The 20,785-nt window shown below is 35.2% G+C and overlaps 1 protein-coding gene across 1 annotated transcript in view; it reads right to left on the bottom strand.

Annotated features, from left to right (window-relative positions):
• adarb2 (adenosine deaminase RNA specific B2 (inactive)) overlaps nucleotides 1–20,096 on the bottom strand; it is a 244,654-nt gene extending 224,558 nt beyond the window's left edge. Inside the window, exon 1 of the mRNA XM_073830458.1 lies at nucleotides 19,810–20,096. Coding sequence (XP_073686559.1) covers nucleotides 19,810–19,882 — 73 coding nt within the window. The 5' untranslated portion in view covers nucleotides 19,883–20,096. The remainder of the gene's footprint in view (nucleotides 1–19,809) is intronic.
• Nucleotides 20,097–20,785: the final 689 nt, after the last annotated feature.

Here is a 20,785-nt window from a genome sequence, read left to right as displayed (position 1 = left end):
GGTGAACAGGGTGTTCATTATGGAACTCTAATGAGTGAAAATTAGACAATAAATCTATTCCACTGGCTCCTCGGCTCTGGAGTCCTAACCTAATGATATTGCATTTCAGCCTTTTAACAATGGGCCAGTCCATATGTCCCCTGATAGTTTCCTGAAGATTGCTCTGAATTCAGACCACACCGATAGTCAACTGAGGACTGAATGGTGATCTCCAAATGATCCGCTTCGAAGGACTCTATGATTGGATGGCTAAAATGGACAACGTCAGAAGCTAATTCTGTAAGTAAGACTGGGCCTATTGCAGTTTTGTTAAAGGGATAGTTCACCCAAAAATGAAAATTAGCCCATTATTTATGCACCCCTTATGCATCCAAGGAGTACATGACTTCCTTCTTTCAGACGAATGTGGTGTTCATTTGGAATTATATATAGAAAAAATTATCCTGGCACTTCCAAGCTTTAAAATGGAGTTTCTCTTCATCAGTCCAAAACAAGTCCAATAAAGGGCATCCATCCATAATGATAAAGTGCCTCACATGGCTCCGGGGGGTGAATAAAGGCCTCCTGTAGCAAATCAATGCATTTTTGTAAGGAAAATATCCATATTTAAAATGTAATAATCACTAGAATCTAGCTTGCGCCAACTGGTCGTACTCGTAAGCTATTCAGGGCGGATGACGTAGGACGTTGACATTGCGTATACGCCAATGACTCTCGCACAAACCAACGTTTGTTAACAGGAGCAAAGGATGCAAAGTTTCCTTACTTGGTTTATATCGAAATCCTCCGACATTTTTCTTTACAAATCTAATACGTCATCTACCCAGAGCTGCTTCCATGTACAATCAGTTGGCGCAAGCTAGAATAAAATGATTACGTTTTAAATATGGTAGATATTTTTCTTACAAAAACCCCAAAAGTTCACCCCATGGAGCCATGTGAGGCAGTTTTTATGATGAATGGATGCACTTTATTAGACTTGTTTTGCACTGATAAAGAGAAGTGCCCACCCATGCCATTCTAAAGCTTAGAAGTGCCAGGATAATTTTTTACTATAACTCCGATTGCATTTGTCTGAAAGAAGAAAGTCATATACACCTAGGATGCCTGAAGGGTGAATAAATAATGGGCTAATTTTTATTTTTGGGTAAACTAACCTTAACGAAGGTTGGTTAAGTTGTACAACGTTGGTCCATACTACCCCTAAGTTCTTTAACTTCAAATTTGACCAAAGGATCACAGGTGGGTGCAGTCTCTTGGGACAATAAGGGGAATAAACCAATCAAAAAGACAGACCCGTTTATAAATGATTGTAAATTTGCACATTTCATATTCTCAGTAAGTACCCTCAAACCAAGATTTCTCATTTCCCGCTATTTCTCAGTAATCCTGACCTCCGGGCCTGTGTGGTATTGCGGTGTCAGAAGAAGAGAGCCACAGAGAGGCAGGATGAGAGAGAGAGAGAGAGAGAGAAGCAAGAGCGTGGAATTATAGTGAGAGCGATTAGCCCTGCGTGTGTAATAGATCATGACCCACACACCAGAGCAGAATCCATCTTCTGTAGGGGATCAACCTAACACCTTTGCTCGGCCCACCACTCTGAAACACACGGCACATCAGCACTTTCAGTTTCCTAGAAATTTCACAGTTTCTGATGTTGTCATTCAGTTGTGATACTTCAAGACTGTGACATTTTTGCAATGGCTTTTGCAGTTTTTTGTAAACTAAATTAATTTTTCACGCACCCGTTCCTGCACATAAATTCAGCAAAAAGGGATTTTTCTACTATTTGAACAATTCAAAAATTAAGTACAACCTTTCTAAGTCTGCAGTCAGTCCAGCCTACAGTACACCAAATTTTATCTGCTACATTTAATGTCTTTAAAAAGTAAAAAAAAAAAAAAAAAAAGAATTTAAGGCTAAACACTGCAGGTGAACAGGGTAAAAAGAAAAAAAACCTAATAGTTAGTACCTTGCTTACACAGTTGAGTTTTCTAAAATGTTGGGCAAGTATGCAAATGAGGGATTATTTAATAAAATATGCACTAATTTGCATACATTTCTAGTACAAAAATCTAAAATCAGTTTCAAAATTATTTTATTCTATTTTTTGTTTATACAGTCAAATGTTTTTACAGAGGGGATTTTGGGCATCTCATTTTGTGAAAAAAATATTCAGAAAAAAAAACTTTGAACAGACAGAAAACCCATGTATTTTTTTTTTTTTTTTTTTACCATTTTGGTTAAAAATAAAATGTATAAAATCAAGCAAATTATATATGAACAAATCCCTCTGTAAAAACCTTCAGGATACAGACAGGAATAAAAATGTAAAGTTTGGTTTGTGTAAGTGCTACTGAAGTGGACATTTATGGCTCAGTGTAGGAGAAAAAAAAATGCATTTTGAGAAAACGACCTTTAAAATAAATCTATTGACAGAAATGGATAAAGTGCTATAAAAGAAACAAAGCCCAAAATCTCAAAGTGACAGGTGCATGAAAAAAACTGCATTTTTTGCCTGCAGTGTCTCCTCTTAAGGCCTTTTCTAAACAAATCTTGTTATACGCAATTAAGTGCAATTTATATAATTTAATTAATCATCATTTAAATAATTAATTTGGTTTAAAATGTAATTATCAATAAAAAAAATAAGTCAGTGAATAAAAAAAAAAAAAATAAGCAGACACTGTGTCCTAACCAGTCAAAACACCTCAGAAAACAACACAATTAAAGCCAATTAATAAATATTTAGGTTAATTAAAATACTATATAGGCTTTTTATATTTAAAAAGCAACCTTATTAATATTATCATTTTATTTATTCAACAGTGTGTGCAGACATTTGTAACTTGAATGTACAAAGCTTCCATGTAATTTTCTTGCAGTTATTTCAGCTGAACAAAAACGTTCCATCTACTGTTGTTTGATATTGCAAACTGGTATTTGTTAGCATTTCAATTCAATTGTATTTTTGCAATCATGAATTGCACATTGCAGTTTTGCATAGGTTGTAGCGCCAATAGTTTTTTATTACCACACTTAGATATTCTTCTAAATCCTGAGTCTCACATTCACAGAACATGACTTACTTCCGCAATACAAAATCAGGTGAGCACATGGATTGGTATGCTAACGGCTAAGCTACAGGTCTGCATTTTGCAAATTAACCAAACAATGACTGTCCTCATTTTTTAAAAATATGCCATGAAGATCAACCTGTGTAAAATAAGCAAAACCGTTAAGCAAGCAGAAACCGGAAAACGAGTATTTATGTAGCCGCTAATTGACCAGATTCGGGCTCTTGATAACAAGCAGCAATACGAAGCTTGAATAGCTATCAGTGTGATCCAGCCACAGGAGTGAATTGTGCTCCTGTCAGAAGTTCTTCTCCGAGACACTCGCACAAACAAGCAGACGCAGATTAGCGACATTATAAGCTCCATCTGGCAGCAAGCCCGTCTCCTATTGCTCTTGCTGTCTCGCTCAACCTCTGATACTCGGTGGCCATTCATCCTCAGCTAAGCCCAGATAGGTATACGGATGCAGGCCGACGGGTGGACGGCCCCGCCGGGGTCCTTTTGTGCTCTACGGCTGCTTGGTCCATACGCTCCCAATGGCGAGCCATGCATTACACGCGACCAGCTTCTCAAATCCAGTGTGTGCAACATACCAGCGCCTCAGATTCAATAAAGAATCATGAGAGAGAAGTAATTTCATCACTGCTGGCCACCATTTGATTTACTATCGCCCATAACTAGACGACCCACCACCTCCGACCACCCTCTTGCTAACATACACACCTCGTTCAGACCTCGCTCTTGATTCTATTCTTGACTTTTACTCAAAATTTACTCTGTTAAGTACATATTACAGAGCAGAAAGTTAAGTGCTACCTTGCTGTACAAAGTGCTCCACACGGCAGTCTCCCTCGCTCTTTCTCTCTCTCGGCCTCCCAATAGTTTTCAAACTCAAGCTGAGAGTGGCAGGCAGGAAGAATTGCAGGAACAGGTGACAACAAGATAATAGCTTCCACTGCGGAGAGTTCATCACACTGCCCTGTCTCGATTTTGCAGGAGCACGTGTGTTTGGTGAGTTTTATAGAGAAAGAGAGTATGTGTATCTCATATTGTGCGTATGAGTAAAATAATCTCCATGGCTCTGTTCCAAAACTTTGTAATCCGCCTAAGTAGGCTGCATTTAAAGACATGAGGCTGATGCAAAGGCCATTCCAAAGGGATACTTTTGTTTACTTTTGAATAAAAAAACCTAAGTACTGTTCGAAAGAAGAACTGCTGTTGTAAGATCCAAAATCTAAGGCAGCAATACATGTATAGTACATAAAAGCCATGCCAGCATGCTCTGCAATTTTTTTTCGACGTTGCGAAATAAACATTTCCATTTATTGTGATTACGCATCTGATCCGTAAATAATTTCTGTAAACCGGGATTTCCTACCATCAGATTAATTCAAGATCAACATAAGCTTGAAGTAAATGAAAATGTGACTGTCTGCTGGGTTCCCACACCTTTTGATTAATGAACTTTCATGAATTGTCCATGACTTATCCATTAATCATGAACCACTGGAAAAGAGGTTCTAAAACTCATTTTAGAGACACTGCACTCACAAAGATTTGTAGCTGATTAATATTTTAGAGCTGAGCATAACTTATGTTTTAATTTTCCATGACTGTTTTCTAGGGTGGCCATCTGTCCGGTTTTAGGTCGGACAGTCCGGTTTTTAAATATGACATGTGTCGACTGGCCCAGACTTGAGCCCGACATGCACTTGTCCTCATTTAAATATCAGTATTTAATCCAGATTCAATGGAACATAATAAAAATATTAATGTTTTGTTCAAATTAATGTGTGACCCTGGACGACAAAACCGTAAGTAGCACAGGAATAGCCAAAAACACATTGTATGGGTAAAAATTATTTGTCTTTTATGCCAAAAATCATTAGGATATTAAGTAAAGATCTTGTTCCATGAAAATATTTTGTAAATTTCCTACTGTAAATATATCAAAACTTAATTTTTGATTAGTAATTTGCATTGCTAAGAACTTTGACAACTTTAAAGGCGATTTTTCTCAATATTTAGATTTTTTGCACCTTCAGATTCCAGACTTTTAAATTGTTAGGATAGGACCATATTTGGCAGAGATACAACTAACCATACATCAATGGAAAGCTTATTTATTCAGAATTTTATGCCATTTATGTGTACAACATTGTCAGTATAGACTGTTTTGCCAGTCATTGCATCCCTGATCAACACAGTAGCGTTTAATTTCTTTATGATTCAGCATATTTTAACAAATCGGGTGAATTAATGATTCAATAAGCCATTTATAAGCTATATTTGAAACTACATACTAGTATACTACTCTCACTATTTTTAGAATATCTTTCCATGACAGAAATTTGCAAGAGTAGGAATCCAAACTGTGCACTCCTGAATGAAACAGCCATTTTGAAAGAGTGAATCAGTTAATGATAAAACCTGCTGGTGGTTTTGGTTTCATATTTGAAGTTTAAGTCGTGTTTATTGTGTTGATGAGTAATTTGTGTCAACAGCATTTTTTTCCATAGTCGAAAACGAGACGATAACAAAACAAAAACTTGTTTTGAATCAAAAAAAAAAAACTATGATGAAAATCTACTGACATTTTTGTACAAATAAAAACGAGACAAATATGTTAGGGAAGGACGATTTGGGAAGGAATTCATTCAGAACGAATCTGCTGGGTGATTAAGAGGTTAAGTGCGTACATTTGAACTGGATCACACCCTATTGATCTATTTGGTGGGACATAAGCTAGCATACATTTGCTGCACATCTTTTAAAATAAAAAAAAAAGCCAATATCTAATAATAAGAGAAGAGTGGACATACAGATAAATTCACGACTCTTGAACAAGAAATACACACAAATTGATGTCGAATTGTAAGTTGATGAGTGTTCACGTAAACACACTCGGTTACGTCTTAGGTGACCGTAAACAGTATCAGTACATTGCATCCGTGCATTTGGTTTTAAAGGGACAGCAGCCTAATTTAGTTGCTATTGCCTGTCATTGATGTTATTTCAAGCAACAAAAACAAGAAAGAAAAATCACTCACTGCTCTTGACTGAATCACTAAATTCATTCATCGAAATAAATATGTCTGCTTGACAGAATGATTATAAAGAAAGCATTATTAGCCTATATAACCATTGGTATTTCATTGAAAGTAAGACCACGTTCTTGTTTCTTTTTGAGAAGTGGTTTCACTTAATATTTTACTATAAAGGCATGTTGCGTGTCACAGAAGTTAAATCAGTGTCTGTCATCTAAAACATTAATATGAAACCTATACAATAGTTTGGTCATTGGTCACACTGTAAATTAACCCATTGGATTTTAGCCAACTAAATCTACTGTAGATTTAGTAGACTAAAATCGTATATTTAGTCAACTAAAACAATTCAGATGACTAAAATATAACTAAAACTAAATGCCATTTTAGTCAAAAGACTATGACTAAGACTAAATCAAAATTTGCTGTCAAAATTAACACAGATTTATAGTTCTACATTGTTGTTTTTATTTTGCACAATCTTTGCATAAACGCATCTAGTGAACACTGTATGAAAATTTGTACATTTATAATGCCTATTCTACTTACCGCTTTTAGCTTAGCAACATGCTAATGCCAAACACCATTGAAAATCAACTGTCAAGTAGCAAAATAGAGATACAGTCCATGTCAAAAGTTCCAAAACTGTCACTTATAACATTCCAATAAGATTCAGATGCTGTCTAAGCAGACAGTATGTACAATACCAAGACAGCTCACTAAGGTTTCAGACCAGAACCTGTATGTGTGTGTGTGTGTGTGTGTGTGTGTGTCATCATGCACTGATATGTGCGTGCATGTGGGCGACACATTCAAGACTCTTCTTGTTCTGAGGGTCTATTCGAATTAAAATGAACCTCCATCACATTAGCAAGAATAGGACAATGACCCTCTTTCAGCTGTGGGCAGAGAGCAGGATTATCAGCCTTATATATAGACACAACCACAAACATTCTCACTGCTTTCCTGTCTCGCATACATACACACAAAATAAGTGTTATGAAGTAGTCTTTTCACCTGCACTTGAAAAAGCCTGAATTGAGCTCTGCTAAGAATCTTTCAATGATAGAGTCAGAGATGATATGAACTCTTGTTGTATGAGTATGTGACATTGGACAGGAAACAGTGAAAATAAAAACATATTAGGATGACATAACGTAAATTATACATCTGAAATACATGTAGAGAATGTCCTTGAGGAAAAAATAATGAGTCTCAGCAGTAATAACTGCATGGATGAGTCATTTATATTATAACTTCTCACGCCATATAATGATAATACATTATTAAATTAAAATATCATCTTAATATATAGAATGTCCTTGACAAAGTTTGGAAACAGAAAATAATGGATCTCATTTACTTATAATTTTGTGGATTATTCATATTTATACATACAAGAGAACTTATCACTGTTCACTCTCTTATCATAAAATGATGAAATATCTATATGTGACACTGGTTTCTTGAAACTGAGATTTATACATCATCAAAAAGCTGAATAAATAAGCTTTCCATTGACGAATGGTTTGTTGGGACAGTATTTGGTCAAGATACAACTATTTGAAAACCTGGAATCTGATGGTGCAAAAAAAAAAAAAAAAAAAAAAAAAAATCAAAATATTGAAATATTGAAAAAATTACCTTTAAAGTTGTCCAGATAAAGTTCTTAGCAATGCATAATACTAATCAAAAAAATAAGTTTTAATATATTTGTGGTAGGTAATTTACAAAATATATTCATGGAACATGATCTTCAATATCCTAATGATTGGCATAAAAGAAAAATATAATTTTGACCTATACAATGTATTATTGTGCTACTTACGACTTGCCATGTATAAAATATCATCTTAATATATAGAATGTCCTTGACAAAGTTTAGAAAGAGAAAATACTAAATGATGAAATATTTATGTGACACTGGTTTCTTGAAACTGAGATTTATACATCTAAAAGCTGAATAAATAAGCTTTCCATTGACATATGGTTTGTTAGGACAATATTTGGCCAAGATACAACTATTTGAAAACCTGGAATCTGAGGGTGCATAAAAATAGATAAATAAAATAAATAAATAAAAATACTGAGAAAATTGCCTTTAAAGTTGTCCAAATGAAGCTCTTATCAATGCATAATACAAATTTTTACTAAAGTTTTAATATATTTACGGTAATTAATTTACAAAATATATTCATGGAAGATGATCTTCAATATCCTAATGGTTTTTGGCATAAAAGAAAAATATAATTTTGACCCATACAATGCGTTATTGTGCTACTTACGACTGGTTTTGTGGCCCAGGGTCACATATATAAAATGTCATCTTAACATGTTTTTGAAGGCAACACTTTTGTTTGGTTTCACTTCAGTGTTGTTTTTGACAACCATCTTAGATTTAGTCTTAGTCTTAGTCTTTTGGACTAAAATGCTTCTTAGTTTTAGTCAAATTTTAGTCACTTCTATATGTGATAGTTTTAGTCCAATTTTAGTCGACGAAAAGTCAAAGGTTTTAGTCTAGTTTTAGTCGACAAAAAGTCAAAAAGGTTTTCATCTAGTTTTAGTCAAAAAAAGGGAAAAAAGTAGTCTTTTAACAAATTAATGTAGGTCAGTAAGTATTTTGCTGTTGGGTAGTGTCACTTATAAGTTCTGAAAATAGCAGATCTATAGTTCAACACAATGTGAGCTTCGGGATCGACTATTTTCACCAATAATTACAATAATGAAGGAATGTTTTAGAACATAAAAGACAAACAAGGATGGAATGCTATAACGGCTTGCCATACTAGTATAGCAAAGAGTATTTAATGCTAAAACGGCTTGCCATAGCGTCAGATACTTTTTAAGTTTTAATTGGCATGCACAATAAGCGGAAATGTCATGCATTTTAAACGTCTGACGGACCACCCACTAACATTTTCGTCTGTTCTCGTCTCGTCAACGAAAACTCACACACGTCTCGTCATGTTTTAGTCATCAACGAGCCATTTTTATCTCGTCATCGTCTCGTTATCGTCATGAAAAAAAGTGGCGTCAACGAAATGATTTCGTCATCGTCATCGTTGACAAAAACAACACCGTTTCACTTGTTCCTATTTTTATTTTTTTCGTAAATTTAGAAAAAAGTACGAAACACTTTGAAAATGTTCATACACAGATTGACACACATGATCCAACACATTTTCAAACTTTGTATTCTCCTTGTGTGAATTCGCTAAAACCTGCCAGTTTTAATGATCACAATATGCACAAAAAACAACATCCTGGAAAATCAGGTCTAAAAAATACATTTACCTAGGGGAGGTGATAATTGAAAAAAGAAATGACAGTTTTTTGCTTTTTATAGAAGGTATTGTTTATTTTCACTTTTTCTGCACATGAGTGATTTCATACATTTTGCGTATGCTTAGAAAATCTGCAGTACCTAAACACACCGGCGCACACAATTTCTCTCGATGGCGACGCATCCTCCATGTCCCATAAGCCTGATATCACACATCGCCCGGGGTCCGGCGTATCCTTCAACCTCCATCGGCCGACCAGACACGGCTTTGGATGAAACCAGGTAGTTTAACCACAGAAAGCACACAAGAGAAAGTGTTGCTCTCTAGTACATAAACCCCGTCCTTTCTAACTCCTGGCAGCCGGTACGCAAACAACGAGAGAGGAAATCTCACCCCGAGAGAGAGTGTCAGAGCTCACTCTGTGTGAAAACCAAATACACTCTGGGCTATCACATGAAATAGATGAGCAATTCGAACATACAGTGTTTGAATACAAATACGTCAGCTGGCGCCCCCGAAAGCTTTTCAAATCGAACCTGCCCGGAAACAAACAGGCCTAACACAAAACAATGAAAGGATTCGCAAATTCACAAAACGGTGGCAAAACTGACAGAACGACGGAGTGTAAGAGAGAAGAATTAGATTTGACAAAGCTAATGCACACCAAGGTTTTTTAAACACCTTTTAAAGGATTTGCTAGATAAGCCCGGTCTCTGCGCGTGGCCCCTGAAGGATGTTGAAATCGATGGATGAAGGCAGCTTTACTGAAGGCTATGAGGAAGGGAAACGTTATTTAAAGACGCCGGCGAGTGGAATGATGAATATGAAATAGCGTCATATATTTTGACTGCCGCTATCAAAGACAAAGCAAATCTCTCATATTGAGTTCACTCACGCCTGTCGCAATAATCATATCTAAATATTACCACAAGCAGGACAGACATATGCACAAGCAGAGATGCGGTCGACGTGGTTAAGTGCTAAATAAGCATTTTATGAGGAATGTTGTTACGGAGATTCATGGATTATTCCTCTCATGTGAAAATCTAACTGACAATCTAAATCCACACTGATCTAAATTTTGAACAGACACATGTCTTTCAGATTTATTCGTTTTTTGTTTTTTTTTCTTACTGGAAGAGGTAACTAAATGTGACCCTGGACCACAAAACCAGTCATAAGTAGCACGGGTATATTTGTAGCAATAGGCCAAAATACACTGTATGCGGTAAAATGATAACATTTTCTTTTATGCCAAAAATATTTAAAATAAAATATTTTAGAACATAAAATATTTTTCTACTGTAAATATCTCAAAACTTACGTTTTGATTAGTACAAGCATGGCAAAGAACTTAATTTGGACAACTTTAAAGGCGATTTTCTCAATATCTTAGATTCCAGATTTTCAAATAGCTGTATCTCAGCCAAATAGTGTCCTGCCCTAAAATCCATATATCAATGGAAAGCTTATTTATTCAGCTTACAGATGATGTTTAAATCTCAATTTCCAAAAATTGACCCTTATGTTTTGTGGTCCAGGGTCACAAATAGATCAGCATTTCTTTACTGGCGGGCCGCAACCCAAAACCGTAGAGTCACAGGGCTTTTAGTAGCGAACCGCAAGGAATAAACAATGCTAATTGCAAATAATAATGTGCTACTAACCATATAATAATAAAAGCAGTAGAAGCTTGTCACATCTTCTGTTGTTGACATCAAAAGCTGTGCAGCAGACCAAAATCTACAATAATTTGGAGCAAAATCATCTGACACTGGGTAGCAGCTATCCAAATAAGACAGATGCCAACATGACATACTCCCGTCCTCAAAAACCATCAACAAAAGCACAAAAGCTAAAGAAAAATACAGTCTAGACTGTATTAAATATGGGTTCACTTGCAGTTTGGTTTGTACAGAACACAATGCGTTTTGTACAAAAAAAAAGTTACCAAAATGTCATATTTTCTATTTTGATGGTAATATTTGGCTTTTAAACAATTATAAATAAGGACTTTCTTGCATGATAAACCATTTTACCTCTGTGCAATGTGAAATCTGTGCCCTGTAGCAAGATAATACAAAAGAGATATTAAAAAAATAATGTGCATGCACAATAATAATAATAACAATAAAAAAGTTTGAGCATTAGATTTAATATTATTATTGCAAAGCTACTGATTTCACAGTATTAGAAGTCTCCGTGTCAGTAGTTCTCGCTCGTGGGCATTGTTAATTGATTTGTGGCCCACATAGCAGCGCGGTGCTCGTTTTCCAGGCAGGAGGTATTTATGGAGATGTGCTTGTGCTGTCAGCTCTCATAGCCTGTAATATTATTACTCTGATCATCTGATAACTGCTCGCAAGCACAATCACAAGTGGGCAGGCAGATCAGATGAGTCCGCTAGCAGGGCATGCCAGAAACATGTTGGTGTACTTTTGATTATCAAGCAGGACCTAATATATCTATATTTCACTTTAATTTGAAGGACGAAAGTATAATTAACTTCTTGAACTATACTGCAGTGATTAAATAACAATAATAAAGCATTTGATGCATGAATGATTAAATCAAAGGAAAATGTTTAAGTCAGTTGATCAATTTAATGCATCCTTGCTAAATAAAAGTATAATTAAAAAAAAAAAAAAAAAAGCAGCAACATTTTTAGGCTACAAACTTCCAAACAATAATGTATCTAAAAATAGACATTACATAAAGGTCAAAGGTCTGGATGTAATATCACAGGCTAAATGGCTAAAAATAGCTTTTCAAGGGGAGACACTGCAAGCAATAATGTCAAGATTGAGATTTTGTGCTTTCTGGTTTTTCATACAGTGTTTTTTACAGGCTAGCAGAAAGAAAACATCTAAAATACACTTAAGCATTTATTTTATAGCACTTTATCTATTTGTGTCAATAGATTTCAGTTACAATACATATTTTTAAAGGCCGTTTTCTCAAAATTAATATTTTCACCTACACTGAGCCATAAATGTGACCCTGGACCACAAAACCTCTTAAGTCGCTGGGGTATGTTTGTAGCAATAGCCAAAAATACATTGCATGGGTCAAAATTATTGATTTTTCTTTTATGTCAAAAATCATTAGGAAATTAAGTAAAGATCATGTTCCATGAAGATTTTTTGTAAAATTCCTACTGTAAATGTATCAAAATGTAATTTTTGATTAGTAATATGCATTGTTAAGATCCTAATTTGGACAACTTTAAAGGTGATTTTCTCAGGATTTAGATTTTTTTGCACCCTCAGATTCCAGATATTCAAATAGATGTATCTCGGCCAAATATTGTCCTATACTAACAAACCATACATCAATAGAAAGCTTATTTACTGAGCTTTCATATTATATATACACATCTCAGGTTTTGTGGTCCAGGGTCACAAATGTCCACTTCAGTAGCACTTACACAAACCAAACTTTACATTTTTATTCCTGTCTATATGAAGGTTTTTACAGAGGAATTTGTTCATATATGATTTGCTTGATTTTATACAACATTGAAAAACACAGTGTTGTCTGTCTTTTGTACGTTTTTCTGAATTTTAGAGCGACAAAATTAAATTTCCCTCTGTAAAAACATTTGACTCTAATGTACCAAAAATATTAAAACAAGAATTTTGAAACCGATTTCATCCAGTGTTTATATTTTTGCACAAGAAATGTATGCAAATTAGTGCAGATTTCATTAAATAATGGCTTATTTGCAAACTTAAACCTAACATTTTAGAATACTTGTATTACATTTTTTTTTTTGTAATTATCAATGCAATCAATCAATTGGGTAAGTAAGGTGATAACTATTAGTTATTTTTTTTTACCCTATTGATTTAAAATAATACAAACCAAATTTCATCAGATTTAATATGATCTTATTAAGAAAAAAATAACCTAAATGTTTAATGTTGGGCACATATCATCTACCACTATTGTTGTATAATGATTTTTAAATAACGAAGCTCCAGATTGTTCTTCCCGTCCCGGGAATGTTACCGACACGGTCTCACCTCAATTAGACGGTTATCTCAGCAGCTCATGTGTGGTATTGAGACATTTCCGCATAAAATTTGTTTTTTTTTTATTCTCACTCGGTGAACTTTAAGCAGAAATTCAAGAGGCGAGTCTCAAAAGCCAAGAGGGCCTATTAAGAGATAATTACTAATTATGCTAATTTGTAAAGTTGTGCTATTTCTTTCTTTCGGTCATTTTATCGACAGTCCCTCTGGAGGAAGCCGAAACCGTTCAGAGTTAATATATTTTTTTCCTCTCTCTCCCCTCCCCAGCCAAATGCACTGTGGAGGACGCCGTGTCCTAAACCACGGAATATTTCACGCTTAATCAGGGAAGTGTCTGTGAATTGAAACGCTGCCGTCACACAGGTCTCTGGTTGCCGCTGGTGACGACCTTCATTAACTTCTTAAATGCTAGCGGTGTTATACCGGCGTTCACCAAATAATTCCTTATCACCCGTGCGCACAAAGAGGAGAGTGTAATGAAGTAGGGCTCGGGACAAAAATTGTGTTTACATCTGTTTACAGGCTAAATGCGTTCCCTTTTCCGGTACAACCGGTTTGGGATATCAGGATTACGCCTGAGCTAAATCTTCATCCTCAATCAAATCATATCTATTTATTTTGTATATAATTAAAATAAAGGCTGTGTAAATGTGTTTTTATTAATTGCTCCATATAATGAGCAATTCTAACAAAATAACAGATTGACAGTGAGAACTACATAACTACTTTCTAAACTGGCCTACAGGGAATATGTGTCGCATTCGAGACTTATTTGACTCTCTGCTGGCCTTTCTCGCCTCTGTGGCCTCTGACCGCATCGCCACAACCGCTCGACCTTCTGGAGCTCGAGATGCGTGTGGCAATTACTGCACCGATTTGACAACATGTCTGTCAACATCCACACACATCAGGACACACTGTTAGACATACCAAAAGGTAACAGCAGATACATTCATATGTGATACGACACACTGCAAAAAAATTCTTAAATCAGGAAGGATTTTTCAGATTGTTTAAAAAAAAAAACAAGTCAAAATTAAGGGTGTTCTTGCTTAAAACAAGCTAAACAATCTGCCAATGGTATTAGAAAAAAAAATCTTGTTTTCTGTTTGAAATAAGATTTTTCTTTGCTTACCCTTGGCAGATTATTTTTCTTGTTCGAAGCAAAAATGCACTTAATTTTGACTTGCTTTTTCTGAAAAAAAGACATTTTTTACCCGTCTCTAAAATCCTTCTTGATTTAAGATTTTGTAGATATTTTGGCTGGAAACAAGTCAAAAAATCTAAGTAGGAAAAGCATTTTTTGCATACAAACATAAGTCAGTAATATTTTATCCATTTAAATCAAATAAACAAAATACAGAATTTCAGCTTTCAGTAAAATACTGCACCTTTGTATCAAAATATTAAAATACACTTTTGAATGCTTTCATAACAAAAAATGTCAGAACATGTTTTAAACATATTGTTTAATTTCATGTTAGTTGCAATTAAATGAAAACGTAGTATTGTTTAAATTCATATTAAAAGCAGTTAGTCAAACTTCAAAGGTTTTATAGGACTTAGGTACAATTTTATAATTACTATTATTGTCTTTGAAATATGCTTGAAGTGTATTGCCAAACATTTATGATAAACTAACATTTACGTGACCATGGACCACAAAACCATCAGATTTATACATCATATAAACGCTGATAAATACGCTTTCCATTGATGTATGGTTTGTTATGATAGGACAATATTTGGCTGAGATACATCTATTTGAATATCTGGACTCTGAGGGTGCAAAAAAAAAAAAAAATCTAAATATTGAGAAAATTGCCTTTAAAGCTATCAAAACTACATTCTTAGCAATGCATATTACCAAACAAAAATTATGTTTTGATATATTTACAATAGGATATTGACCAAATATCTTCATGTAACATGATCTGTATATCCTAATTATTTTTGCCATTAAGAAAAATCAATAATTTTGACCCATACAAGGTATTGTTGGCTATTGCTACAAATATACCTGTGCTACTTAAGACTGGTTTTGTGGTCCAGGGTCACATATAATGTGTGGTGTATATATAATTATTATTATTTTTATTTTTTTTAATGAATCTGTTATACACTAGTTATACACTATATAAATTATATAAAAAAAATATAAAATAATATTTCTACTTGGATCATGCTTCAATACACTTGAAAAATATACTAAATAAATACCACTTGTAATGTAATACTTACTAAGTGTAATTCTTTAAAAGCATGACAAAAGATTCTTAACTTTTAAAAGTCTAAAAAAAAAAAAAACATAAATAGTATTGTACTTAAGTACATCTAAGTGGTCTGCAAGTATTTTCTTTCTTAGATATGTGACCCTGGACCACAAAACCAGTCATAAGGTTAAATTTTACAAAACTGAGATATATACATCACATGAAAGCTCAATAAATAAGTGTTCTATTGATGCATAGTTTGTTAGGATAGGACAATATTTGGCCGAGATACAACTATTTGGAAATCTGGAATCTAAGGGTGCAAAAAAATCAAAATACTGAGAAAATCACTTTTAAAGTTGTCCAAATTAAGTTCTTAACAATGCATATTACTAATCAAAAATTACATTTTGATAGGTTTACAGTAGGAATTTTACAAAAAATCTTAATGTAACATGATCTTTACTTAATTTCCTAGTGATTTTTGACATAAAAGAAAATTCAATAATTTTGACCCATACAATGTATTTTTGGCTATTGCTACAAATATACCCCAGCGACTTAAGACTGGTTTTGTGGTCCAGGGTCACATATTTACTTTTAAGATCTGAAGTACACTACATGTGCACATTCAATGTCATTAAGCTTCTTTTTCTTTCTAAAAGTAGGTAGGGTTTCACGACACTCATTTCCCAAAAGATTCGGGGGGTAAACAACTGGCCCGTGGTTAATTCACACCGGAGCCAACTAACAGAACGACCCCCTCCGCTATGAGCCACAGCGGGGCAGTCACACACTTCAGCAACCACTAACCTTTAACAAGTTGAGAACAAAAATGTAGTTCTTCTACACCATTGCATTGACTTCTCCAACACTGTATTATTTAATACTACTCATATGCTTCACCATAGTTTCCTTTTGACCTGCTTCCCTTGAATTATAAGCAAACAGCTATACAATTCCTAAACCACACACTTTCTTGTTCAAAAGAATTTGAGTACCAAGTATGCGAGGTTAAAAAAAGTACACACTTTTAGCAAAAGAATCTGTCCTAGTTTAGAGGATTAATCTCTATTGTTTGCATGTGTGCTACGTCAGTAACCTCAGCTAACATTAGCGCTACGCTACAATGGCGCGCAAAAAAAAAAACACATCAGGAGCAAAATCTCCTTACCTGCGCTTGAATACACATTGATTTTAATGCACTGGATGTTCTGTAATAATCTGAAGCATTTGCTGAGGATTTGACCGTCAAATGCCATGTCGATATAATCCCGGAACGGCGCCCATTTGCCAGGAGGACAATAAAATGAATTGTTTCGGCTTTCAGAAAAATGAGCGTTTATTAGAACGAGACACGGTATTATGTTTTCATCTCCATTATGAGAGATTAGATGGGAGAAGTTAAAACAATCTGCTGACGTTATCTGGTTTTATGTGATTAATTTTGTCTGAATTCCCCCGAGTAAAGACTTTTGTCCCAGTGGAAATGAAAATCGAAAAGATAAAGATGATTGCAGAAATCTGCTGGACTAAATAATCTGACCAGTGCAGTGCGTACACTTTCTAGCATGTTTTTCCATGTTCATACTTTCTACTCTTCTGTCCAGCGCCATCATTTCCCATTAGCTAAGCTGATAAATTAGCCATTCCAGCACATACACAAGTGCACACACACACTTACGCTCTCCTCTAATGTTTATATGCAATGCTTAATGTTGTGTGACCAATTCTTTCATTTCCATTATGTAAATATATTTGCCTCGACGTTACACTACAACCATTGTCTACGTTCTCACGATTGCGTGGGTTATTAATACTCTGGGTTGCAGGTCAGCCCGCAGTTGTCGACAGACATCAGTGTGTGGATTGCACAACGCTAATGATACTTCATGAAATGACTCCACACTGCAGGCCATGGGAATAATTCCATCAGCATGTCCTCGAAAGCAAAACAGCAAGACAATGTCTTTAAAGATGGATCTATTGCCTAAGTACTCTCTGCAACATATTCAATATTTAAAAAATACTAAGGATTTATTTATAACTCTAGAAAAGCATGCAACGCAGTCTTGGATAAACTCAACATGCTAAAGGCATGCAGACAGACTGACCGCGAGCAACGTGGCTGATCAATGCCGCGCTATCAGCCCATCCAGCCCACGGCCCGTGCAGCTCTGGGGTCACCCGATAAGCAGTGACGGGGTGAAACACACCACGCAAAGCCGTCACAGCAGAGGCAGAGGTGTTTCTGAGCCCGACCACCATCACACACCCTTCATTTATTACCAGCCACCAAAGTAAAATGAGAAGCAAGCGTGCCCGCTGTCATTCAATCACATTACGCCGCGCTGTCCTCATTACATTGGGATGAAATTTCAGAGTTGATAATGGAAATAGAGCTAGTGCAACTAATTTCCCTAAAAAAGCCAGCTTCTACACACATTGAAAAAAAATGAAGGGAAAATATCAAAAGCTAAAATAATTTAAATGGCAGATTTATGTTCATTTTAATCATAAAAAATAATAATAATCTCTGTGATATCAGCTTAATTGTTTCTTTTTTAATGATCCATGTTGTTAAAAAAAAATCTTTAATAATTTTTCTAGACTAATTTAGAGTATTTAAAATATTCCATACTAGTTGTACTTTCTGGACTATAGTAGACCTATTAAGAATATACTAACTCCGTTCATCAAAGAAGCGGCAATCAATTACCGTAAGCAACTATTTCTGTGTCATCTGAACATTAAAATACCTTTTGATGGTATAAACTAATTAGGTGGATTGGGTCAGGCTGTTTTTTTACTTGAGTAAAAACATGCAAGCATGTAAAATTTTCATTCAAATTTTAAACATTCAAAATATGCATTAAAGTTATTTTCTAACAGTGAAACTGCTGTTGTTACTTTAAGGAGATATTTCTAAATGATCTCAACATTAAAATGCTTTTTGTTGGTATAAGCTAATTAGGTAGATTCAGTCATGCTATTTTTTTTACTTGAATAAAAACATGCAAGCATGTACAATTTACATTAATTTTTTTAAATACACATTAAAGCTATTTTGACCTTTGAAAATGACTTTTATTTAGTTGTGTAAACTCATGTTGGCAAGTTTATTCAACCATATTAATAATAAATGTAGATGTTACTGCATAAAGTGCATTTTGGTTATCTCACAAGAGTTCATGGTGTATACTAACTTCACATAAATTTTATATAAAGCTTTGTAGCTGGAAGTTTTTAAATTGTATCTATTCATATTTTCTACTGTAACAGTTTAAAAATTGAATATGCCAAATGTGTAGATATCATTATATGTAAACGATTTAAACAACAATTTGAAAATTGTTTCAGTTTAATTTCTGCTTCAAATCAATCAGTGTTGCAAAATGTATAACCTGCTGTGAAGTTCATAGCACTTCGAATTTAATTAATAATGAAGATAAACAAATGTAAAGGTTTTTGAGAAATTAAGTAAAAATTATACAGATGAAATAAGGATTCTGTTACAGCCATAAAGCCATTTTAATAGAAAGTTAACATATAAGATATTTTGTCAGATAGCCTAGCATTTACATTTATGATTTAATTCATCTACCAGAACCAAAAGTCATTTCTAAAGGTCAGACTGGATAGAACTAACTCATTAAGATATAACAAACCCACGTTTCAGTTATTACTGTGCCTATAGTCATAGTTTATTTAAATGGTAAAAAAAAAACTATAAAAATCCTACAAATGCGCATGCAACGGCCAGAAGAGACCGAAGAGGTTATAAACACTACAATCACAGGATGTACATGAGGTCAAATCGTATATTTGAGGTGACGACAAGGACAGATATGAGTACTGTAAATACTGGATGCACAGAGCGAGAAATAAACGGCGCAAGCGAGTCTTTCCTCCTGCGAGCGTGAATCAGTGCGCATCTGAAGCTAGCTGTCATATGCTTACACAAACTTGACAGAGGAACGATTGAGACGCGACCGCCGCGCATCAAACACAAACACATGCACAGACATCCAGACTGCGCAGTTGTGCTGAGGTGATCGCTTCTAACTGCTGCGTATTCCAGCCAGCCTGTGCGCGACCTCGGCTTTCTGGGGGAAAGCGTTGATTTCCCGAATTATGACTGAGAGAAACTTTACCTTTTCGCTTGGACCTTCTCCTCCTCCTCCTCTTGAACTTGCATTTGACCTGGCTGCTGGGGACCGATGCCATGGTGCTCAGATTCTGGAGAACTTGGTGTTTCTGAAGTTGCTGTGCTGCAGTTGCGCCTGCGAAACGCTCCGGGAATATCAGCTTCGCCTTATTCCGCCTCACACTCTTCTAATAAGCTCTGGGTAACAAGCTAAAAGTGCTGCTCGCTTGTCTGACCGTGTTTGTAGCTCAGCGGACCACCGCGTCCTCCTCCCGCGTCTAGAGAGCGCGTCTGGAGCTCCTGAGCCTCTCTGCGCTTTTTGGCACCAGCCACTTTGAATCCAATCATGCAGGACGCGTGTCTATTTGCTGCCGCAGATTCTAATTAGAGCCAATCATGAGAGTCCTTGCGCTCTGACATCACGACCGATGACACACCCCCATCCCATCCCATGCGGGCGTGCGAACTCAGCCTTCATCTCTGAATGAGTGATGGCACTGATGCGCGCCGATGAAAGGACAGAGGGGAGGTGAGATGTGGCTGGGACAGCAGATTTACAGTATACAGTGAGGCTCAAAAGTTTGAGAACATTAGTGAAAAAGCTGCTGTTTAGCCAATAAAATGCAAATGTGTTATATTATATGATTAGCCTATAAATGTGAGGTTTTTTATTTGCCAAATAACTACAGCACCTGATGTGAACCTGATGATGCCTGCTATCCAGCAGCACAAATATTCTTCTGATTGCATTATTAATATTCTAATCATTAAATAATGTGATAATGTAAATATGAAAGTTATTTTAAAGTGGCACTGTAAAAATCTAGCTATATATATATATATACTCTGTGAAGTTCAGAGCACTTTGAATTGAATTATTAATGACAGAAAACAAATGTAAAGGTTTTTGAGAAATTGAGTAAAAATGATATGGATGAAAATAAAGATTACAGCCATAAAGAAATTCTTTTTTTACATTTACG

This window comes from Garra rufa, chromosome 24, assembly GCF_049309525.1.
Source record: "Garra rufa chromosome 24, GarRuf1.0, whole genome shotgun sequence".
Classification (NCBI taxonomy): Eukaryota; Metazoa; Chordata; class Actinopteri; order Cypriniformes; family Cyprinidae; genus Garra; species Garra rufa.
This window is presented reverse-complemented; position numbering and strand designations above follow the sequence as displayed.